The sequence below is a fragment of the Ascidiella aspersa genome, chromosome 7 (genome assembly GCF_963924565.1).
Source record: "Ascidiella aspersa chromosome 7, kaAscAspe10.2, whole genome shotgun sequence".
Classification (NCBI taxonomy): domain Eukaryota; kingdom Metazoa; phylum Chordata; class Ascidiacea; order Phlebobranchia; family Ascidiidae; genus Ascidiella; species Ascidiella aspersa.
In genome coordinates, this window is record NC_139453.1 from 15,318,848 (window position 1) to 15,344,219 (window position 25,372).

Consider the following 25,372-nt stretch of genomic DNA (forward strand, 5'->3'; position numbering starts at 1 on the left):
AATAGTTGAATTTATCAAAAATTATGCTCTTTAGAGTTTATATGTCACAAGGCGCAACATTCCGTGGAATGTATAATGCCTTAGGGCTAAATAGATTTTTAAAAACAGACTATAAACAAAGTATAACGGCTAAAAGTTATTTTTTGTTGGAGCTATAGTCCTGGTGCCCCCTTGCTCTGACCATGTTTGTCACAATATTTAAAAAAAATCACTGTATGTTGTGACTCATACAAAAAACTAATCTGCAGACTCTGACGTGGCAAAAGCACGTCTGAACATATTTAAAATGAAATTTTTAAATCAAAACACGTTATTACATGCTCGCGGTGCTCGGGCGTACGCAGACAGCATAAAAGGTTGCGCAGCCGTATGTTGTGTTGACCTCGCCGCAAAGCATCCGGATTTTGTAACAGGTCTATTTTGACTGTATGCAAAAATTTGCTACTTTTCAAGTATTTAAACTTTTTCCAACCTAAGTTACGTTTTAACCAGCGGTAACCCAACTACCGTCCGAGTAAGTTCTCTCTCGTGGTTTAAGGCTAAATGCAAGTTGTGTTAATGTACAATAAAAAACTAAATTTCGATTTTATTGTGAACTGAACGACATATTTGTAAAGCACAAAATATATGTTTTACATTTTTTATGTGTGTCAAGTTAAGTAATAATCAAGTCAATAAAATACGACACAAATTTTAAATATTAAGCAATGTTTTCCATTATTATACTAAAACAGTCTTTTATAAAAAAAAAAACGTTTAGTGACCCCTTAAGAGGAGTTAACTTTAAGCGTTTTTTTTTTCAGATGAACATTAAGCGCAAGAATACAAAACAACTTAGTACAATACAAAACATATTTTTTTGCATTGAATTATAAAACATTGCTGTGCTCTCGGCTGGTTGTAATATTAGCTCGTTTACTTACGTGGTGTATGTCTGTAGGTTTTCCACCAAAAACGTTCAATCCTGACAGAAGGCATTTTTATTTTTCGTCAGTCCTTTTTAAAACATTGAAGTGTAAAACGACAAAATAAGCAGGAGAATTACTAATCAACACGCTTTAGCATATATTTTAATACGGGTGTTACAAGAAAACTACATTTTATTTCTTTTATTTAAAAGACGTTTAAGCTTCACAAAATAGAAAATATGTTGTGTATTTAGGCGTCCCTTTCCATAACCAAATTCTCTAAACCTGCACAATAAATAGAATAAACCAAGGCTGGTGATTTAATATTGGACTTGGGACTACGGATTTCAGTTAAGATACGTTAGGCTAAGTACGACTGTAATGCAAATTGATGAACTTTACTTTGCTTTGTTATTTAGGCCGAAAACTTATTTTTGGAACATATCTTGTTTTTGTCGCTATTCCTTTTTGGTTTGCTATCGCTTGTTTCAGACCGAGTTTTGTCCGAAGCTTTATAGAAATGGTAGACATCGCCGTACTTTCAATATTTAAGACATGACGTAGAATGGTATCCATGGTAGGATTCTAGACTTGCCCATGCGTCGATGCAACTTCGTATGGTAGGCGGCCGTAGATATTCCAGCCAAATTACCCTCAAAGAATGGACTCCGTAAAGAAAGGCTAATACACTAAGCACTCATAGTTACGTTTTACGAATAGAATAAGGCTACCCCAAGACTCGACCAGAGTTTTGTGCTGCCACCTAGTGGCAAGAGATTTATAATATAGCGAACGCTAAGAGTTCCGCTAGGCGTCGCACCATGCATATAGGGATTTGTTTTTGCTCTCGCTGTACAGAAGAGGGTTGGCTCTTTCTGACGGTGCGTTTATCATTAGGGTAGACCCAGCACAAGGGCAACTACACAATTCTAAATTCGGGCCAAAAGCCGAAATATTGTGGTAGGATTCTAGACTTGCGCAGGTCAATGCAATTTCCTATCCTAGGCGGCCGTAGCTATTCCAGCAAAATTACCCTCAAAGAATGGACTCTGTAAAGAAAGGCTAATGCACTAAGCACTCATAGTTACATTTTAGGAATAGAATAAGGCTACCCCAAGACTCGACCAGAGTTTTGTGCTGCCACCTAGTGGCAAGATATTTATAATACAGGGTACGCTAAGAGTTCCGCTAGGCGTCGCACCATGCATATAGGGGTTTGTTTTTGCTCTCGCTGTACAGAAGAGAGTTGGCTCTTTCTGACGGTGTGTTTTAGGGTAGACCCAGCACAAGGGCAACTACAAAATTCTAAATTTTTGGGCAAAATGCAAACATATATGACCGTGAACCTTCAATAAAATACGCCAGGTGTCGCCACTTGCAAGATAATACCCCCTGTACAAATTTATTGGGAAAATGCTTTCACCTTTGGGAAAAATATGGCCAGCCTAACCAGCTTGATTGTTACCTTTGGAATTTACATTTTAAAACCTAAATTTTCCTACTTTACCTCCTGCCGCTAAATAATAAAAAAAAAAAAAGTGGTAGGATTCTAGACCAGGGCCGAGAAATTCAATGTACAAGCATGACCGTTTATGGCATTTTGTATTAATTTAAGGAAAAACATAGGCTTTTTAGAGTTTGTAGTAAATTTGGCCTTTTTTGGGTTTTTTTTTGAGGCAAGTTTGACTTTTTTATTTTTGCTATCTGATGGGCATGGCAACCCTGGTGTAAAACAACAGAGTACTAAACACTGGTCGCAGATTGTGACTAGGGTTCCTCTCCGGGAATGTTTCGACGGAAAATTCCCGGGATTTTCCGCGAATTAACAATCCCAAACCCCGGAAATTTATTTTTTAATCCCGGTTATTTGGCAACATAGCAAAACGATTTTTTTTACTTCTTTTTCAGTTTAGACTGAAGGTTGGTTTTCAGCTAGGTGCAAAATTGGGCGCTCTTTCACTATTGTACGTGAAAAGTTATGCAAAAATAAATAAATAATAATACCGCATACCACAACGCATATTGTTTTGGTTAGTGTGCGGGTTAGCGTTTGGGTGAGGGTGGGTCAAGTATTATTTTGTTTATTAGTAATAATAACTTGACCCACCCTCAACCAAATGCTAACCCGCACCCTAACCCAAACAATATGCGTTGTGGTAACCGGCATTTGAAGAAAATTTTTTTTTATTAATTTTTACGTACAATAGTGAAAGAGCGCCCCAAATTGACCCGATTGGTTGTCTATTGCACCAAATAACCCCAAACAAATAAACAAACAAACGTTTAGTTTGGTTGGCTCAGATTGGAAACTTTCGATATTGCGCGGGGGCGATGTTTTGCAGCTGAAAAAATGCGCGGCTGAAAATAAAATTTCGCCTTGAACTTGCGCAGCTGAAAATAAATCATCAGGCTACCGAAAGTTGTAAATTGCGAATTTATATTAAACTTACAGCGTTCATAGAATACTTGAATCACTGCGCAATTTTTGGTTGGTGTGCGGGCGCAGTGCGCAGGTAAATATTTAAAAAGTTGGATAGTATAGCATTTAATATGCAATATTACTCGAAATTGCCTAATTTGACATCACTAAACACGTGACCGTTGTCCACTGATGCGTGACCAAATTGCCGAACTATGCGTTTTTAGCGTTTCGCAAGTGATTCTATATGATGCATTATATTATATACGTCTTATAAACTAGCGTTAAAAAATGTTATGCAACTTCAGTATGCGGCCCGCCAATTTTTTTTGTGCTTGTTAAGTTTCATACAGAAGTTTGCGCGGCTGAAGTTTTGCGCGTTTGGTCGAGTCAGATTTGCGCGGCTGAACACATTTTCTATAAAATGCGCGGCTGTGACCGCGGCTGAAAGTGCTACTGCGCGGGGGATAAATCCCCCGCGCAGGCCAAACTTTCCAACCTAGTGGTTGGCATTCGTTAGCATTCGATCCCATTCGGTGCCATTCGGTATTTAGTACCACCCTTTCACCTGAATATACAATTGGTAGGCCATTTTTAACAACATTTCCACTTTGTTGAAAAAAATTACTGTTGAAGGAACAGCTGTCAGACATTTTTCGTAAAGGATCTAATATAACAGTATAATACCATTATGTTAAATTCAGTTTAATGCTATACACCAATGGATCGTTTTTCTTGGTCCAACGGAGCCCATCAATATGGGGAACAAGAAATTTTAAAGCAATCTTCTGTTAGAATATATGATGGAGATGATAAGGTGATGTTTTTGTTCTTAACAAATGCATAACCAGTCAGAATAGTGTCTCACAAGTCACAATTACCACTAACCCAGGTGGAATTCAATGCAAAACAACCATAAATTATTGAAATTTTAACCGGTATATGTACCTCTTTTTTTATTGCTACACTAGCATGGTTTTCCCAACTCACCACACATTTTAAACAACGATTTTTTTGCAAATCAATAAAATCCTATTATTTCATGAATGCTGGATGTCTGTTAAAAAATTACCTAGTGACAACAATTATTTGGAAAACACTTTGCTAACCTATGTAGTGTAATAAAAATAGAATCTTTCAAATGGTTAACATTCTAATCAACTGCCATTTGAAGCAGTTGTATAATCCAACATGAAACATAATACAAAGGTTGTTGCTGAAACTTAATGTTTTGCCTGTAACAGCGAGTGCAATAAAATGCAATGAACTCTTAAAAAAATTTAGTCCATTATGTTAAACATTGTTGTGTTTTAGTTCCACTTTACTACAAACATGTTTTGTTTATGCAGTGAAATATCGACCAGTACTTCTTTACGTTGTGCTAATCTTGCTATATATTGGCGTTCTGTTGACTGTGAGTGACCCAGTAGCGCATTTGTCCATCACCATAGGGACAATATTTCAAAATTTCCAGGGCTTATTTAAAATTAAACAAAAAGCTTTGTCACCAACAAAACGTAACAGTACTTGGGAAACCGATTTAGTGCTTCGTTATAATATATCATTTAAAAATGCATTGTGTCTCTTGTAATTTTATTGTAACAAAATGCAAATGTGGCTCTAAAACGATGAAGGATTACATATAGTGGGATCTACTCAAATTATAACAAAGAAAATATCTAAGCGATGTCTGTCAGTGGTCATCTTAATAATGCCGCATACACGATTATTCACAAATGGCATTTAAGTTATATACTTGCTGACAAAGTCATAGAATACCTTAAGACCTGGCGAGGAAAGAAGCACAATAACATCTAGTCTTCATCGTTGTGTTATCTTCAAAGTACTAAACAGCAAATTTGTTTAGTGTTGGTCACTTTGGATTAACGTTTCCTATTGTGCGACCTAGCGCGTTGCATACATATATTAACTGTTATAGTAATACACATTTGTTGCTCCCAAAAAACATTTGATTGACACTTCGTGATTAGGCAAAGGTTATTAGCAAGTAATTGGTCAACTGAAAAACGCTGACACCGCACTACATGGTTACACTAAAGCAAGAACTATAAATGTGTCAGCATAGCGACAGGCTGTAATCCAAAGGTGACACTCGAGTGTGTACAATAAGGTGCAGTCTTCCATGAATAAACAAATAAATTTTAATCGGTTCCAACTTCCAATTACCCATTATAAACAGCAGAAGGGTATTGTAATCCTATTTAGATAAATTGTAATCCTGTTTTAAAAGTCAATATCTTTCAATCAAAACTTTATTTCAACCAGAAACAGATGATTTGCTTGTACAATTGTGTACTTGCACAAGCGACAAGCGTGTATCATTAGCCATTTATACAATATTAGTCTTAAGGCATTTCACATAATTCGTTGCAGATCAGCAATTTAAGTAGAGTTGATTTCACAACATTAACCAATTTAGAAAAAAGCTGCTTAAGGTAGTCGCCTGTTGGGTGAATGGGTGTTAATCAGTAGACACCCGGGGCAACAGGGGCATATCAAGAAATAAAAAAGGGGGGTTTCAGAATTTTCAACTTAGTGAATTCCCTGTTTTTTCGTCGGAGGTTATTGATATCATAAAATAGTGACAGATATGATGTCATAAAATAGCGATTGTAATGACATCATAAAGAATAAAAAATCATCAGAAACAGCGAATTAACGTCCAGCCAAAGTGAACCTTTAGATGCAAAGCGAACACATGCGTCGTCCACACTCCCGCCAGGCGTCAGCTGCGAAATCACTTAGTGTGCAATCGTTAACTTCAGTAGAAAAACGAAAACAAGACCGTGAAAAATATGTGATCGATTTTGGTAGATCCATGTACGGGACTTTGCTATATTACAAGCACCTCTTTCGCTACCTGCAATACTAAACAAAGATCGGTTTTCCGATTTCCCCACCCCCCCCCCTGCATACGCCACTGCGGGGCAAATTGCACTTGCCTCCTTGGCAAAATCCAATCCCTTTAAAGCTAAATTTTAGAGAAATCTAGGTGTGTATAACAGAAAATTTAATTTTAATTTTTAGTGCTATATTTCATAGACAACCTACGATGAAGGTGCACTTGTATTAACTTCTCATCAACTTGTGTGGAGAGACAGCAACAATTTTCAAATCTGTCTTGCTTTATCACTAAGCCAAATTGTACTTTGTGAAAAACAGCCAGGCGGGATTGGTAGAAGGTAAACAGGTTTATTTATTCGTTTTATTTTTTTACACTTAAAGGAAAGAATAAGATACACATTGTCTACAAAACTGGCCACTGCTAGAAATCTTTTACACAGCTAAACCTGTTTTTATGTTTTGTTACTTGGAAATCGTTATATTAATTTAACAACACACAACAGAAGATAGGAACACTAAAATTTTATCTCCCAACTTTTGTACTACCCAAAATTCTTACTGACTGATGCCCCTTTGTGTATTACAGAGTAGAGTTGGAAAGTTTGGTTTAAAGTTATGTTTTAAGAAATGCTTTTTAAATATTTTTTTTAGTGAGCACGTATTTGCTTATGTTGTACTTGTACACTATTTTACCTTGTAATATGTGGTTTGCATTTGGTTATTTAGATTACAGTATAGTTAAAATCGTTGTTAATTTTTTTGTCAGTGCCAAGATAAGTGTTTTTTTGCAAGAACCTCATCCAAGTAAACCTCCTGGTCCAGTTTCTCGAAGCAAGTATAATTTTTTGCGCTTTTCATTCAAAAATGGTGGGGAGTCAGAATTTCACCGGCAGTTAGAGGCTGCAATCAAGGTATTTAACAGATACATGTTATACATATTTGGCGTGATTTGCTTAAATTTTCTGTATATCCTTGTGTTTGTATTGCGTTACGTTAACCCAATGACTTTGTAATATATTGGCAAATTCTAAAGCTTAGGTCAAATAGGATTTTAAAGGCCATAGGTGGTTAACAAAAATGTTCCTTTCGTATGTGATGCTTTTGCAGGCCTTATGTTTGAACCAGTGGTTTTTCTTTCTAGAATAAAGAATGGGAAAAACATTCTTCACAAAACATGCCAATGGGACAGACATCAACAGCTTCTCAAAGGCCTATCAGAGCTTCAGGAATAGTTGGCATTGAAAGGAAAATTGAAGAAAGTAGAAAGGCAACAGATCAGACCATATCCGTTGTATGTCTTTTTTAATATATTCTTGGTGTTTACTAATTTTCAATAAATACTGGTAAATATAACAACAGGCATTTCAAGATCTTACAAAGCTTATGGAGAAGGCTAAAGAAATGGTCAGCCTTTCTTCAACCATTGCCAATAAAATTAAAGACAAGCAAGGAGATATAACCGATGATGAAGTAGGTGTTCGTTTTTTGGTTTACTTTATCTTGGATATGCTGTATTGGCTTGTATTTCCCATGCTGTTAAAAACATGTAAGAAAGAGCACCATAGATACCGTGTTTGGGGGTCCTTAGGGTGCTCCAAGCACTCCTGTTAGTAATTACCGGTCTAACAAAACGACCTGGGATTTTGAACGTTTGGCGCCTATTCTTAAAGAGTGATTTTATGAGTTTAAAATAACCGCCCTTTGGTTACTGAGTTAAATTTTTAGTATATACTACATAAGTTAAAGTAATTTCGTTTGCAGACTGTCAAATTCAAGTCCTACCTTTTGAGTCTCGGCATACCGAATCCTGTAACAAAGGAAACACATGGCAGTGGTACCCACTATCACATACAACTTGCCCACGAACTGTGCTCACTTCTCCAAAAACCACTAGAAGAAAGTGCTGGCATCATGTTGCTATCTGATGCATACTGTCGTATTAATCGGGCCAGAGGCATGGAGGTAGGAGTGCACACTGCATGTTCAGTTATGGTAATGTCTTACCCAGGCTGGCAAATCTTACCAACCTTTCGGTGACAAGCTATTTCGTCCCAAATTCTTCGTTTTTTTCGCGACCCTGAAGTTAAATGTTGTGTTCGCCTTACGTATGTTTTAAATCTTGCCATGTTTAAGCGATAAACACATGAATAATTATTGTTCAAGCATTAATTATTTGGGCAAAAATAGTGTGCTCTTCCCCTTTAATTAAAATCTGGGACGAATTATATTAATTTGCTTTATATTTCTCTTTTTTGTAGCTTTTATCTCCCGACGATCTGTTGAACGCTTGCAAGATGCTGGCAAACCTCAAACTTCCCATGAAACTTCGCGAGTTTGAAACCGGCGTCCTGGTTCTGCAGCTTGACTCGCACAGCGACGATAAAGTGATCAGTCAAACTGTTCAACTGGTAAGTCTAGGTTATCACTGATTTTAAATTTACAGCACTATATTCTGTCTACCGTGGGGATGCAGCGTTCGCTGTAAACTTCCTAGTATGGAATGATTATATTAGCAAAGTCCTTACCCTAACCTTTCTCATGTGCTGATAACAGCTTATCCTTGATTTATTTCTTTTTTTTTTATCTTATCCTTGATTTATGTTTTATTTTTTCCAACTAAAAATAATGTAAATTTTCTGTTCAGAAAAATAAAAGTCTATTTCCTCAGAATATGAAAGTAAAATTGATATAAATCGTCTTTTTTTCCTAGTCCCGATCAATAAATAGAAATATTTGTTTTCTTACATAATGTTTTGAAAATAAATCCCTGGTTTAATTAAAAGTTTAAAATAATGAAAAACCTGATCTTTGGAGAGTTCCACCTACCAGAAGTGGAGCTGTTATCTAACTGATTTTACCTTACTTTACTTGTTTTTTTGTAAACCATTCTCTCTGTTCTTTCTAGGTGGAGGAAAGCACGAGCCTTAGCGCCCAGGAGCTAGCCAACCTCGTCAGCGTTTCTGTGCTGCTCGCCAAAGAGCGTCTATTGCTTTCCGAAAATGCCGGAAAGCTTTGCCGAGACGATTCCGACGAGGGTCTTAGATTTTACCCGAACCTATTTCTCACGAAGCCGTTGTAGCGCCGAAAGCTAGCTCGTTATTATTTACTTTATTGTGTCAAGACTGCTAAAGCTGGCTATCGTTTTGTGTTATCGCTATATTTCTGAGAACTAAAATATCCCTTTAGCGTGATCCTTGTGAATCTGCCATTTGGCGCTTACCATGCACTAAACAGTTCTGCCAAGTGCCGAACCTATATGTGCAATTAAATATTATTTATTTGCAAACTTATGCTATGCGTTTTAGTAGAAGGATAGAAATGTCGCTTGCACCCTTTTTTGTCGTCAAATTATTTTTTTAATGATTTCACCGAAGAAAATTTATTACTGCAGTACCTCGCTCTTTGGTCTTGGCGACAGATCAGCTCCGTACTGTTTATTCTTGATTGAAGAAAATCGAGAAGAAAGACGAATTTTAAAGTGCTGGCATAAAAAGTAAACGCACTACACGAAATACTGTTCGCTGCTTGTCATGCGAATTATTTCAATGAAGTAGAAAAAAGTGCGACAAAAACAAACATCACAATACCATAAAGTTAATAGTTCATCATAACTTTTGTGCAAACTGTCGTAAAAACACCAGGTTGTTTAAAGCATTTTTTGAATACATTAGTAAAGAGGCATTTTACTTAAAAGAAGATCAGCATTTTTAAACATATTAACGCAAACGATTAGGGTATTATTATTCCAGAGTTCATGCTTTATAACTCTCTTCGTGGTACGGTTGCGTTCAACTCGCACAGCTAGCTTTATCAATGAAGAAGTTCCTTAGGTTGGCTGCATGTACGCTGTGTTGGAATAGTGCGTCTTGTAAGAAAATGCAGAGTTATCGCTTACGTACTTGAGAGACATATTGCCTTCGTACGTCATTGTCGACGACTTCTTCACGGTGTCCACGTCACCGTTATTACTGGCTTCGTAACGACAGGAGGGCGCTACAACTAAGCCTTTTTCTGGCGCCGACTTGTTAAACTCCCCTTCTGTTCTTGTGACGTCGGCTCGATGACGTTTGCCTGGCAAAAAGGCGGTTGGATCGGGGTCCGATGGGTATTGGTGCGGATGTGGATAGAAGTTGTTCCAAGGATTTGCTATGAAAAAATGATACGTTAATGTAGGCCGGTAACGCGAAATTTGGTCCGGGACCAAAACTGATCCCTTGGCGTTGGAACAGCCGCTAAAACATGTTCGGCTAGGCCAAAAGTGGTCCGGCCTTCAAAATCCCTTATTTATCCTTAAACCCTAAGATCCGGCCGGACCGATTTTGGCGTGACAGGCCTACTGGACAAGTTAATATTATTATTGACTTTAAATTGACCATGCTTTGGATTTCTGAATAAATGTTAGTTTTTATTTCGGTTGACAGGGATTTGGCTTCGCCTTTATGTTTTTGCGACCAAACTGTTTTGGTTTTTATTTCCCTATGCTACAACGTATAGGCCTACTACAGCTAGCAGAACTAAACGTATTAACACTGTACCGGGTTTAGTGTTAAACAAAATCCCATGTTTGTTTCCGAAAATAAAGAAATACAAATGTCTATTGGACAATTTTGGCTATAAACCGTTTAAAAGTTTTTAACGAACACATGCTATATTTTAGTTAAATATTATTGCCCTCACCAATTGAATGCTGATTAGGAAAAACTCCGTAGCGGTCGCATATAGTTGGTTCTCTCAAACTAGGATCTACACCGAATCCATGGTGATGGTGGTGGTGATAATGGTACAAGACGTGGTGGTGATAGGATTGAAGGTTTCCGCTTTCCGTTAGACGCCGCTCTTGAGAAGCGTGGAGGTCCTTGTAGTCTCGAGCTCGCTGTTCTTGTTCGTAGGCGTGCGAATGGCGCTGGTGCCAGTCGAGGTACTTTACATTGGGGGCAGTTGCACGGTCACTGTCGCAATGCTCGTCTGCGGGCGACCGCTGCTGCCTCGTTTCTGCATAGGTGCTTTCCTGTGAGGATCGCGGCCTTTTTTGTTCTGGGGAGCAATAACTCTCCCGACCGGCCAACCATTTTTCACTGACACCAACTGTCGTATCACATTTGCCGCTACCCTGTGAGTCTCGATTGTCATCGCTGTAGTGTTCAGCCGACTTTCTCGTTCTCAACCTGGATTTGTACGACTTGTCGCCGTCTTTCGCATCTGGACGGTGCGATGTACTTGCGGAGGTCTTGCAGGCCTTCTGCTGTTTTTTTTTACGGTTCCTCTCGCTGTAACTTCCCTTGCTCTGGAACTGCGGCACCTTCGACGGCTCCACTTGTTCGGATGACATAACCAGTTCGCGGGCTTCCACATTGCTAACAAAAAACGTGAAATTTAAATACACTGATTTGAATGGTTTAATTGCATTAAATAAAAGTAAAATTGACCTGAACATTTTTATAGATTAGTACCGGTATAGCCTACGAATTATAACTACCAATTTTTTTGTCGGTAACTAACATTTTATTGTCGGTATACCATAGTGATACGACATTTTATTACCAAAACTGGCGACGTTATGCAACGAAAAATCTGTTTCATTTTTATTTCTTTAATCCAGGGGAGGTAACCAACTTTGTACGTGCACCGCATGAATCCACAATACTAGGCTACATATAAAGAGCAAAAAAAACAGTATGTTTAAGTACAAAGCGGGTCACAAGTTTAACGCAACTGATTCGATCGATTTCACTTTAATGATTTTGGTGTTTTATTTCTAAAACGTGGTGTTAAATAGAACAAGGCTTCCCAAATGAGCGCAATGAGTTTTAGTGGACGCGATTAGGGCTGCATAAATTGTATGTGACGTATTTCTTCTTTATAAATTGTAGTTGTATTGATTTACCGTTAATTAAAAATAAAATAAAGAGTTAATAAAACAATTCGTTAGGTGTGTTGCATAATATTTGGGAAATACGCACAAAGGAAAGAAAAAGACAAACCTAAAGGGTTGCAAAATGTTTTCTTAGTATAAAAACGTTGCAGACAATAAAAGTTTGAGAAGTGCAGCTATACAGAACGTAGAACAAACCGACGTTCAATTTTGTTCTTTAAGCTTGTTTTAATCATAAAATTTACAGATACTAACCTGATAACATAGTTGACCGAGACAATACAGTGAGGCCGCGAAGACCTGCTGTTGTGAACAATCGTTACGTGACTTTGTACCCAAACCCATCCACCGTCTCGGGTAAGGAATCGATAATACCTCGTTTTAACCTGACCCTTGTTGAGAACTGCAAAAAGATTTTTTATGATTTTAGTGGTCATAAAAATAACATTTACATTTTTTAATGAGTTTTTAAATATATTTTTAAAGATTGGTAATTGGAATATTATAGAGCGACAAATCAGTTATATTATCAAAATAACGATAGTCAAATAGCCAAAATTAAACTTCTGTGACAAAAAGTTTGTATACAAACTTTTCAGGATTGTCGGACAAACAAGGCAAGGCATATGTGTTCTCAACGCACATACTATATACCAGGGTGGTCCATACCCAGATGTTATTGTTCGTGGCCCGCGAAGCGTTGAATTATTGTAACTTGCGTACAGTTGATTCCGGGGTTTAATCAATGAATTGTAAGTGACCAACGATCAGTAACCACACTGCAGTTGTTTGGTTGCGGTGACATTTTTCAAGTTCGTCATTAAATAAACCAGTTTAATTATCGCTTACCAAGTTCCTATCCTGGGGTTGTCACGAACGCCTAATATTTGTTGTGTTCGGTTTGAAAGTCGCAGTATGTCCTATAGGGAACTTTCCAAAATAGCTGTTTTGTGAAGTTATCAGTTATATTTGAGTTTTGTCTGTCGTCTTTTAAATATGAACATAACATAAAAAGTTCTATTCTATATAAATTACTCTTTTGCCACTTTAAATAAATTAAATGAAAGATAAAACATACCGCCTTTCTGAAAATTACTGTTTTACAGGTTTTCACTATGAATAAAGGCTAACACCCTTTCCACGATGTAATTTCAGCCAAATTGATTTGATTAAAAACATTGTACGCTTATAAATACAGTCTTCTTCTAAGGTAAAAGTTGTTTTTTCTAAGGTAAAAGTTTTTTCAAATTCACATTTTTTTTCGCTCTTCGTGCGCACCATTTTACCAGTTTTATTTCCACTCGATATTATTTGCGCACAAGTTAGCAGCAAGTTTGTGGATCTTATATTATTTTCGACGAAACATTTTGACGGTGCTTTGTGGTGTCATCTTTAAACATTTCATGCCCCGACCGAACGAAAATCGTTTATCCGCTCCTAGCACGCATGTAGCCTGCTTTATGTGTATTAGTAACATATGAAATTAGTACGACTTACAAATGAATATAACAGGTGCAGAGGAAAAAAATCTATTTTACTAAGATTTCTTCACGTCTTATAGTTCTACGGCAGTCAAAGGTTTGGCGAATTTTCGTAATCTTCTGACTTACGTTTGTGATGGGCGTCTCGTAAATGATGCACATCTGAGATGTGGACAAAATGGTATAAGGTTTTATCCAAAAGATCCTGTGGTTCGTAACCCAACAGATCGGATACCCTGTGACACAAATGGGTGGTCGTTTATTTAAGCATGCAAAAGTATTAGTAACAAAGCGATGCGTGAATCTTGTACAATATAATTATCCAAAATACAACACAAAACAGTAAAAGGCTAGATAAATCACACTATGCAAATATAATCGTAAAACGGCACAAACGTATTAATTTTAGGATTGATAAGTCAACCGGTACATTTGGTTTTGTCAGTTCATTTTGCAAAAGATTTTCCAGACTTTTTTACCGGTACTTTTGCGATAAATGGCAACATATGCTGTAATGTTTATCAAAATATTAGCCTAAACCTAAACCAAGATGTTTTTGCTAAAACCTTTTGCATAGTTGCAAAGGTTACCTGCCTAAATGCGTGTTTAACGATTTACTAATGCACTTACTGTTGATCGAGAAAAATCAGCTTTAGGTCGAGACTAGCACGAAACATGAACATATTCGAGCACAGCCGCACGTCGGTCACTGACGTTGCGGGAAATGATTGGCCAAGAACCATTACGCCAACGTTATGGTAGCATCCGGCCCCAGAACCATCGAATTGATCGAAAAGAAAGTATCGCACCTTTATGTAGCCCGTGCAATGGATGACCTTCAAATGTAAACAAAACAAAATTGTTTACGCATGTCACTTTTTTACAACATTGTGGTTATTTCCCTTCCCCGTGTTTGTATGTTGTTCATTCACCGTGTTTTTAAGTTGTTTGGCAGACGCATCTAACTCACAATACAATTTTATTTATGTTTTGTCCATGATTGGTGTGCTTCAACAAAAAATCAAATATTGTACTTTTTTTGTAATATCAAAACTATTTAAAAAAAACTAGGAATAACTGAGTAAAGGCACACGTCGGTAACATATCGTCTGTAATGGCATTTTATATAAACGACTGGACTGGACATTCCAATTTTGTTTTGGTATAAAAAATAATGCATTTTTGATTTGTAATCCGAGTTGACAAATTTTTCAAACAATTTTTACTGCAAAATTGCATGAATTGGTCATTTATGATAAAATGTGGTTATTTTATCAGTAAACTCATTTCTTCAGAGACATCGGGCACTTTTGCAGCACCCACAGATTGGGTAGCCCTAATTTATACAGTATAGCCCTATAACGAAGAATTGTTTCTTTACTTTTACCCTTTCCTGAAAATGATTGATAACATTTTTGTATTTCTAGAGGGACAAGTGGGTCCAAAATCTGTGTCGCGGGTCAGTGGTTCGCCATCCTTGTTCTTTAACAAAACGAAAACAACCAAAAGCTAAGTAATTAATTTTTATTATGCTGGCAATCTTGCGCAACATTCAGCGCCTGTGCAATTCGACAATATTTTAAATAAAAACGGACAACCTTCTTATGCATTTAACCCAGCCTATGCGGTGCTAGAAAAGAGAAGTAGACCTAATTTAGCGTGGACATATTTCTTGTAGTGGGCGTAGGCGCTTTGATGTTGCATAGAATGCGTGCAAGAATTGTCTCTGCCCTCGAAACTTCTATGGACTTGCGTAATTGTCCGTAACGCAAACGCCATGAGACTGCTGGACAAGGCGCACGCTTCACGTAGCTGATCACAACATCTTACAAAAGGTTCTAAAAATCGTCATATTGCTACGATGTAGAATGTTAGCAATACCTTAAATGTATAGTTTATCAAGTTAATTTGCTTTAGCTATTAAAGTAAAAAAAGCTGTTTGGAAAAATGACGGCTCTGTGTCGTTTCATTAGGCATCCAGTTTGGAATATAAAATAGCCTAACGTAACATATTCTGCTAAGAATCAACGAAAAACAACTTAACCGAGATTCTATTAGCCCAGTGGTTCTCAAACTTTTTCTAAAAAATTACGCAACGGTCCCCTAGCAATTTTTTCAATTGCTCGCGGCCCCCTTAAAAATACACACAAATAAACATAAAATAACACGTTTGGGTGGGACGGGTGCACGTACAGTCTTAGATAGGCTTGCTGATGCCGTATTTAGTGTTGTAATGCTAACAAAATCACTTGATTTGAGTGAAGCATTCACGATAAGTTTTTAAACCGCGACCGTGCAACCCACAACGGCAGCACAGCAAGCTGTAGAAACATCATTCTTATTAGCACAACGTATCATTATGCCGTCACAATGCACAATTCAGCTCAAAGCATGCAATCACGTGAATGAACAACTAATCGTAGCTTTTGATGACGAGCGCAAACACGTCGAAATTAAAATGTTCTCCTTCAGGAGGTCTAGTTGATTTTTGTTAGGTGTCTCGATTTTTGTTAGGTGAGTTTGAGAACCACTGTACTAGCCGAACAAATATCAATTCTAACTCGTGACGCGACTACAGCGATTAATAACGAATTGTAGTCCAGACGAGTAATTTTTCATATTATAAACCCAATTAGCGACACATTAAACATGCGTACTGGAAATAACGTTAACACGTGTGAGTAAAACAACATGAAAATAAAAGGTGATTTTGTTAGAAAGACCTTCCATCACTTGGCTTTTAAACTGAATTTACTTCCCTCATAAAAGAAAGAAAATTCTCCCACCTTGTATCCACCACTGGTCAATCCAGCGTTACGCTTTGCCAGCACGCACTTCATCCGAGTAAAGAAGCATCTTTCCGCTTCGTACTCCGGACAGATTTGTGGAAAACCGGGACCCTAAAAAAACTAAATTGTTACTCGTTGCTTTCGGCATTACTATATAAATGTGAACCACCGGGTAGGCTATCGCGCAAAAAATGTGAAATCAACATTCACAAGTAGGTAATTTTCTTTTGTATAAGACAGCCAACGGTAAACAAAATTATCTCGTGATAACTCCGCCTAATGTAATTGAGCGTAGGTACAGGTTGCATCAGTAAATCATGAGATGATTGTTTCTCGACTTGGGTTGGACAGTTTTAAGTACTCTATCTCAGAATAGAAATTCATGCAAACTTACAACAATACAACTTGCTGTGTATTTCCTATACTACTTGCAACTAAATGAACGTTGTGTGTTAAAAACTTATTCCTGTGCTTGTCTGATTGTAAATCGCTTCAGCATAGTTTCCAAAAAGATATATTGTTGCATTACTGCAGTGTACAAAATTAAACTATTACATTTATCAAATTTGTAATGGATGTTCTTAGCCCACCAGGTAGCTTATAATACTTTGATTGTTGCGCCTCTCACTATGATTATACTAAATTAATATGACCATTCTCCATAAAATGTCCGGATTTTATTTGAATATTCCAAGATTGCATATAGCTCTGTATAATACTATAATCCTTTGTGTTGCTTGTTTATGACAATAGCCCTAGTTGTCTCTGCAAAGAATAGTGCTTTCGAAATTCTGGTCACGATCCGTGAAATAAGTTTGGTATATTACCGGTCCGCAAGTGCCAAAAAGTTAAGAACCATTGTCTTTCGAATGTAACTATTCTCTCAAAATTAGATTTGAATTTGTTGATGTTTACCATAGCTGGTGGTGGCGGAGGTGCAGTGAGAACTGCTTTCATTTCGTCATGGTCGCCAGGGTGAATATATTCGTATATACTGTTTCCAGTTAACTCAACCTGCACACAAATACAGATTCTGCTGTCATTATTGGTCGATTATTTTTGTCAAAGTGGTTAGTTTTTTTTGATAACCTGCAGTTATTGACAGTCTTAAAAAGAACACTATTTAAAAAATTACCATTTGTGACAAAATCAACATTTGTCTTCAGAAGCGTTCTGTATAATTATGCTACGTTTCTACATGCAATTTGGTACTTATCGATAAGAGGGGTATTTTTCTGTTATATTTGTCATAAAAACAGGCTATTTTCTCTTGGTATTGATTTTTATGATTTTTAGTAACCGTCTAAAATCATGTCTTTAACATATAGTCTGAACTTTATTAGTAAACCGAGCTCCTCAATAAATCCATTGGTTGTTTAAATTTATCTCGAAATCGTCAAAATATAACCCACAATTTTATATAAAATACTACAAATAGAACTATACCTGCGATAAACCAAGATGGCCTGAAGCGGTTTCCGACATATACATTATTTTTCCGTCCGCACCCAAAACGAACAGAAAGCCGTCCAAGCTTTGTAACAGGTGCGAGGCGAGAAAGTGTCGTTCGTGGGTTCGAATCCCGTAGCCGACGAATGGATTTCTGCCAGCACCCCACGCGTAGTTGTTGTGGTAATGATGGTGGTGATGGTGATGCTGGGACTCTGTGAATACAATATACACAGTGGTCGCTGGAGCACAAATCTTTTTTTTAAGTCTTGTTTTTATTTTGCTGAACGATAGCACTGCAACATGCCACACAAATGTTTTGTCTATTGGATTTATGGAGTTTTCGGCTCTTGGGATGATCAATAATAGCAGACACTAGGTAATGTTGACAATCTTGAAAAGCGTAACAGAACTGGCGAATTTTAATCGTATTTTAATTGCGACTGGAAATCTTTTTAAATATAAGTAGAATATTTTGGACACATTGTCCACATAAATGTATTAGTACTTTGCCTCATGTCCTTATATTATAGGCTCAAATATGCGTATGAAGATTAAACGTCGGACCAGACACATTTCTTATCAATCAGATTAACCTTAACTGAAGTGCAAAAAACCTAAAGTCCATCTTTAGATGTTGTTTTGTCATTATTGTTTAAAAAGGGAATTTTTTTGAAAAGAAAATGCCCACCCATGTTCGTAAAACACATGCCAATCTTACAGCTACGGTTGTTGGGGCCTTACACTGAAGCAACAAAGTTATCGATAACATAACAAACACAATTAGTGCCCTTGACATCCATAGACTTGTCGATAAAAAATTTGATCAATTAGCTGCGCCAATAACACGTTTTATTTAAAACTGCTATAAAACTACTCGTTGGAGTAATCGTGTCGCAGGCCTAAGACTATAGCCCGCCGGGGACATCCAATGTTGCTCAGGTGCTTAAAAATTATTTAAATAACTTCCGTTTTTTCCATTTTGTACAACTAAGGTATCACTTAAAATATATTAGACCCATTCGATAAGCCACTATCGGTTCTTGGACTCCTAAAATTGAGAAAGGTAGTACGGTATAAACAAAACAACAGTTCTTTTTTAAGTTTAAATACAGTAGATATAAATATATATTCCTATGATAATGGGTAGTATCAGAAGAAATAATGGTTGTCACGAGGACAGAAACAAAAGTTTTCGTAACTCTACGGTAAAAACGGTCGAAGTCCCGCGCATTTCGTAGTGCCAGATCGCACACCTGTGCACTCCGAGCGGTTGACAAATCCCCTACGCTCCCTCGTCGCTCTGACGTGGGTGTTATACCGTCACCCCATTTCGTCTATGGCAGTTCTTCGCAGCTTCTAGCCTTCATCCCGGCGGCAAACAACGCACGGGTGTCTTAAGCCGGCATTGTGACGATAGTGCCCGTTGCTTTGTGATGCGCGCGCATGCCGCTGATTCACAGGTCGATCGGCGCTGGATTACAGCGACATCGCGTGTCTTTTAAAGCAACAACCGGTGTCTCTCATGTTCTCGGGCTCTCGCTTTTTTAATGGCCCGTTCGCTAAGTGCCGTCACACTTTTGTCGGGCGCAGCCTCTTCGGGCCAAACACAACAAACGCGCTAAATCGTCGTGAGAGCCTGTTCGTCGTGTCGTGTCGGTTTCGATTCTGGCCTCCTTTCTGCAGGTTTTCTCGCACATTTTCTCACCCGCGCACCTTTTGATACTGTTCGCACAAAATAACAACCGCATCGAAATCGCCTTGAAATAAGCCCAAAGCACAACAAACACCAAGCGGTAACAAAAGTTGGAAGCTGCTTTGCATTATCCTGCGATAAATGCGTTGGCAATCTACAATTATTCAAACCCACCCCATATTTACATTACTCAGGCTTGTACGAATTTGGAATCCATTTCCAATTGGTTGACTCAATAAATATTCAATGAAATTTTTGCTAAAATAAAGTTGCCTAAACGTCATTTTTCAGACCTATTATGCGGTTAAATTTACTGTTCGTCATTCATGACGTAATTGTGATCAATCAATTGCGTCATTTTCAACACTAGGTCGCCAAGGTTTTGTACATGACATAATTTGTCCGACGACTTTCTACTTTTATATTTTATATAAGCGTCAATTGCACAGAACAGAATGCTTTAAAAGAGAAAAACAAATTTAAAATTGATCTAGGATCTAGATATCCAATAAAATAGTTTAATTGGGGATTATTTATCAATAGTTTTGCGTGGCACGAACGTCAAAAAAGATTTAAGTGTATTTAGTGTAAGCACGTTTTTTCGGAAAGCTAAATAACTACAAAATAGCATTCTGCTATTTACTAAATATGTTTAAACTGTTTATTTACAGTGGTAAAAAAACAGGTCATCCTGTGAAAAAGGGCATAGTGGTAAAAAGCTTTCTCCTGCTGATTGGAAAATTATTTTTATTCCTAATGATTACAATTTTACAAAGACAACAAGAAAGCGGTAAATCTGTTGTTAATCACCAATCTCCCGCTTGCAAAGCGCCAAGCAGGTTGACCATTGTCCCCAATATGCGTATTGTACTCCGGGTGCTGTCGAAAATGGAGCCGGCAAAGGGCAACGGGCCGTTGCTTATTCAATCCAGCGGAACAAAATGGCGCAGCCGGCTTACACTGACATCAGCCAGAACAAAGACCGGCGCTGCGATCCTGCTCCATTTGAACAGGTGTGCGCCCGCCATTGTGACACCACTATGACTAATAGCGACCTGATGGGACGCACCGGGCTCAAATCGCACCGCGGTTCCCACAACATTTATGGAATCGATATTTGCGCCTTGTCTTGTTTTGAGAATCATGTTGCGGTTTCTTCGACGCTATTCGGTCCACGTTCGACTTTCCTCGATTCTTTGTGAGCAGATATTTATTTGCTTTGGCTATAAAAGGGATTTGTTGCCGCGCTTAAATGCTGCGTGCCTGTGTGATGCGCCGGAATCATATCGCGCAAAGATCCGTCAACACGCCATTGACGACCATTTATTCGCGAATAAAATCGCCAAACTTTATACAAACTGTCAATATTACCATTCAAAATAAAAATGATCTATAACCAGTGCCATAACCAGCAGCTTTGTCGCGTAAAAAAGACACAAACACTTGGCAACTGACAAAACCTCTCTACCGAAAAAAGCAGACGTCGGTTGGGGCGATATAGGGAAAGCAGCTGACTGCTTGATTGGCAATTTCGAGTGAGAGCCCTCCTGGATGTCGTTTGCCCTGACACGGTGCGGTGAGGTAGGCTGCCGGTCGTTGTGTGCGCACGGATTTGCGACCTTATTTGCGCACCAAAGTGCTCCCCGCTTATTAATATTTGCGCCTGCTGGTGAACCCGCGCAGCTGCTCCCGTTCCGTGTTGGCCGCTTTGGGCGTCGCTGTTGACCCTCCTGCGATAATGCGGCCCTCTGATTCGGGCCGCCCCCTTTTCCCGGCGAGTCCCGGGGTTTGCTTTGCGATATGACCAACAGCTGACGACGAGCGTACGCTCCAGGTGATTAATTTCTACCGAGAGCGAATACTTGGTGCCAATTGTTGGCACTTAATATTCACGCACCGACGGCTTACAGTGAACGCGCCCGTTGGACGTTGGTTTATCGGTTAAGGCACTTCATGCACGGCTTCTTGGGGATAGAGGGCAAAAACGCAATAGGTTTCAGCTGCGTGAAAATATTACTTAACTTTGAGGTACGCGTTGGCTCGTGTTTTTATTTAGCCCAAAGACAACATATTTTTACACCAAATAACAAAGGAATATATTAAGAAAATAAAAATAATAAATTTGGTAAAATATTGGGCATTCGCATATTTTGGTCCTGCTTTGCGTTATGTGGGAATGTTTGCTTTCATTTAAATATAAACATAAGATCAACACTACAAGAGATATATTTAAAATAAAAAAATTGTCGCGTATAATCAAACTTTCGATGTCTGTTAATTTTTCTATTTTCCGGCCAAAAGATAAACTTATTCATGCAACCCCCGAAACAAAAATCCTGGTTTTGCACCTGATTGATCTGTGTTACCCGCGGCCAATATCCAAATAACATTCTGGCCTGTTTTCAAACTTGAACCACCCTAATTAATTAATGCGACATGGAATCCAAGGATATAGTATAGATAAAGAACGATTAGTTAACTTATGCCTGCTAATTCAATCTTTAGAAGAGCCGGAAAATCAATTTTCGAGAAGCCAATTTAAACTTTTCAATTTAGTTAACTCATTTAGGGTACTGGAGAATGATTTCATACTTTCGAAAAATGCGTATCCGTTAAAAATTGTCCAGAACGTTTCATTTTTTGCCAATGGTTCTGCCGGTGAAACGAACTACTGAAACTATTTGTTACACAAGTAATATATTAATGAATATATTAGTTTGACCTAATAATGCACTTATTTTATCAATCCACACTAAAAAAACATTTAGAAAAACTGGTGTTCGATTTTGCGCTTCGGTTTTTAATTCACTTATAAGTGTATACACAGCAGATTGGATTTGTTTATCCCATGCTAACTTAATGTTGCTGGTTTGCTTTCGCAGCATGCCAGGCAATAACTCAAGCAGGGGTTAACTTTCAGCCGTGAATACCACCCCTTGCGGGAATACGAGCGCTATAACCTGGTCGATTGATATTCAACACCACGATGTGGCTGGAAAATGGAAACCGCTAAGTAAATGCAGACGTGTAAGCCTGCCTTGCCACGCTTCGTAAATTTGAATGACTTAGCGGCCCTGTTTGTTGATTCTAACGTAAGATAGCTTTAACTTGCCTTTTCAGTTATCCACTTTTAAACAATACTTATAGATGTGGTCAATTTTAAAGACCCGAAATGCTTATGTGATGCCAGTGTGCCATTTCATTGTGCGTTGGTCTTGACTTGGTATGACCTGTGCCATGAAACATAAGTTTTACTGTTTATCGCCCTTCAACCTAATCCAAGCGTAAATTAAAGATTAATGTTACAAACATGCTCATTGCTCATGCCAAAAATTTTGTTAGTGCATACCGGAAAAAGACATAAAAATTGTTTTGTTGATTTTATTCTAAAAAAGGGGTGAGTTGTTTGTTTGGGATTTTAAATTTCGTTTGAGAAAGTTCAAGGTACTCTGTTGGTATCGATACAATCTCCCGCCTCTTATTGGGGCTTTTAAACAGCGCGCTTTCAAAAATCAAACGATGCACCGGCGAAGATTTTATCTCGCATCTATTTGCGTAGTCCCGGTTGGTCTCCATTTGGCAGCCGACCCCATGAACTCCATTGGGATGTAACATCTCCAGTAACCGTGCTATTCCGTTGAACTTGGTCTTCCCTCTAGGCAGGCAAATTGCCAGCAGACAAGCTTTGGGCCACCTACGGATTAATTTCTTGTGTCTCAGGTCTCGAAGATCTCCCATTTGGGTAGTGATGGATTAACCGCCTGTCAAGGTCGAGTGTCGGTCACGTTGGGAATACAATTTATACGCACAGTCACTCAGTATAGCCCATTGCGCTTGTATATGGTTTGACTTCGTATATTGCCCGTAGCCTATTACACGTGCGCTTTTCCAAAAACGTTAACATTGTCTCTTTTATTGATGAATTTCAGTTAATCAACGCACGCGTTTGTCAGCTACTATCCCTGCAGAGCAGTTTTTATATTATGTCATATTTGGATAGGGCTAACAGACTTATTTAATAAATACTCTAATAAAATCAAAAAAATATACAAAAAAAACTTGCTTTGACGCTCTGTAATAATTTTACTGGTTTTCAAATGAATCTTATTAATAACGCGACAAACATTATATTTTTGTTAATCCAATGTCGTTACTACTAATATGCTATAGTGTGACTTGCAAGATTTAAAGGCCCCGGTCGACTTTGCAAATTGAAAGGAGATGACCTACAAAAACGTGACTGCGCCCTTATTTGCAACGTCGCGTCAATGCTGTTAAGGCACAAAAACGTGCGCCTTTCGCGCTTGCGTGAAGCCGCGGATCGTAAGTTACCATTTTCGCGGTTTGCACATGCCATGGGTATTGGGACTGGGCGAATCATACCTAAATTATGTTATACTGAATCGGTAGCCTAACTATGTTGGCCTATATAAGGGAACTCAGTTAAAATAGTTTTTCTCAAACGAGAAAAGTAATAATATTATTCATATTACAAAATAATAACATTGATATATTAGTCTACTATTTCGTAGAAGTGTTAAAATCGGTAAAATATGGTGCAAAAGGTTACAACGAGCGGCATTTAACTTTGCGGCCCGTACAGCTTTCGTCAAGTAAACAATTTATCCAATATATCACTGTTATTGGTTTCAATGGGATCAGTTGGCTTTTTTCGATTGTTTCACAACCCCTCTCTCTTTGTGCGTAATAGTGACATTACGCCATACTCGCTATAATATACCGGGTTCTTTCTGACAGGCTATTACATAATATCGTTAGCCTAACCAGGTTAGTTCAGTCGGTAAAGGGTATGTCCCGGAATGGCCGAGGTGATAATTTCGAAGCTCACCACAGAGTAGATTTTCTATCCTTGTCTTGCCCGGCCAGCAAAATAATAGACTGAAGCAACTTATTTCGGTAATAGCCTTTTCGAAGGCATCCGGTTTACATATGTGTTTTTGTGACAATTAGCTACGCTTGGTTACATACAACTTTGAAGTTGGTAGGTGTGTAAAATGTAAAAAATAATGCTAAATATTTATTTAGCTTATAATACAGGCCTTCTTTGCAGTTATTTATATATTGCATGTGTACTATGAATGGTATAAGTGTCACACAAACGATTACTATTGCAATGGTTTTTGTGGTACTCATTAATTATACAGTTATAAGGCAATTTCAATTATTTCTTATAAAATTGGTTTGGCCTGCGTCAACATTTTAAAATCGAGTTTAGCTCCGAAAACTGAAAGCTGCTACACGTCCCTGAACTAGATTTAGACGTTTATGCAAAAATCACCACCGATATGCAACAACCAGAATCATTTCCAGCTGTTTTGTACCAATTCGTTCTAACTACCACAGGCCACATTATACTCGTCGTTATCTTACCTTTTTCACTGTTGAAAATATTGTGGATTGCCTTTTGGTAGTCGACTCCATTCAAGCATTTAATTAGCATCGATATTATCCTGTGTACTACCCATTATCAGATTAGGGTTAAAGTCAAACGATATAAAACCAAACTTATTTCTGGCCATTTTCGTCATTTATATAGAATGCTATAATTCATAAGATTGTTAACAGAATTTTACCGAGTTCTTAGAAAAGATTGCATAAAATCATTTCCGCCGATAAAAGTAAATCGAACGAATTTATAATAAAATTTGGCCAATCTTAAAAAGTTTAGTTGAAGCACGTCGAGTTACCTTCGGGAAGAATATGCTGCATCTTGAGGTAGCTGGCCGTGAGTCGTATTACTGAAGCTTTGTCCAATTGGGCGGCAATGGCTGGAGGAAGCGGAAGTAGTTTGGCAAGTTCCGAAAATTCGGAGTTTTCCTTTTCACGTCTGCTCCTTGCCGCCGTTTTCGACTTCTCCTTCATTTTGTCTTCA

The 25,372-nt window shown here is 38.0% G+C and overlaps 2 protein-coding genes across 2 annotated transcripts; one reads left to right on the plus strand and one right to left on the minus strand.

The window, feature by feature from the left end:
- The first annotated feature begins 3,934 nt into the window (after window positions 1-3,934).
- LOC146137991 (vacuolar protein-sorting-associated protein 36-like) lies at window positions 3,935-9,582 on the plus strand. The gene is made up of 8 exons (XM_083393427.1): window positions 3,935-4,144; window positions 6,391-6,530; window positions 6,959-7,103; window positions 7,334-7,483; window positions 7,552-7,662; window positions 7,954-8,154; window positions 8,451-8,600; window positions 9,098-9,582. Exons 1-8 carry the CDS (start codon window positions 4,049-4,051, stop codon window positions 9,269-9,271), a joined length of 1,167 nt encoding a protein of 388 aa, XP_083249553.1. The 5' UTR covers window positions 3,935-4,048; the 3' UTR covers window positions 9,272-9,582.
- A 149-nt stretch (window positions 9,583-9,731) lies between these two features.
- On the minus strand, window positions 9,732-25,372 carry LOC146137992 (single-minded homolog 2-like). The gene is made up of 9 exons (XM_083394497.1): window positions 25,188-25,372; window positions 17,781-17,998; window positions 17,256-17,348; window positions 16,332-16,445; window positions 14,176-14,381; window positions 13,675-13,781; window positions 12,320-12,467; window positions 10,870-11,546; window positions 9,732-10,338 (listed from the first exon to the last, which is right to left on the minus strand). The coding sequence occupies exons 1-9, from the start codon at window positions 25,360-25,362 to the stop codon at window positions 10,019-10,021; spliced, it is 2,058 nt and encodes a 685-aa protein (XP_083250623.1). The 5' UTR covers window positions 25,363-25,372; the 3' UTR covers window positions 9,732-10,018.

Excerpts from the sequence above, each read along its gene's own strand:
- LOC146137992 (XM_083394497.1), bottom strand. The coding sequence starts at position 25,362 with ATGAAGGAGAAGTCGAAAACGGCGGCAAGGAGCAGACGTGAAAAGGAA. Across the intron at positions 14,382-16,331 it reads TGACCAGTGGTGGATACAAG|GTCATCCATTGCACGGGCTA; the intron begins GTGGGAGAATTT and ends TTACATTTGAAG. Across the intron at positions 11,547-12,319 it reads TCGGTCAACTATGTTATCAG|CAATGTGGAAGCCCGCGAAC; the intron begins GTTAGTATCTGT and ends GTTTTTTGTTAG.
- LOC146137991 (XM_083393427.1), top strand. The coding sequence starts at position 4,049 with ATGGATCGTTTTTCTTGGTCCAACGGAGCCCATCAATATGGGGAACAA. Across the intron at positions 7,104-7,333 it reads AGTTAGAGGCTGCAATCAAG|AATAAAGAATGGGAAAAACA; the intron begins GTATTTAACAGA and ends TTTTCTTTCTAG. Across the intron at positions 7,663-7,953 it reads GAGATATAACCGATGATGAA|ACTGTCAAATTCAAGTCCTA; the intron begins GTAGGTGTTCGT and ends TTTCGTTTGCAG.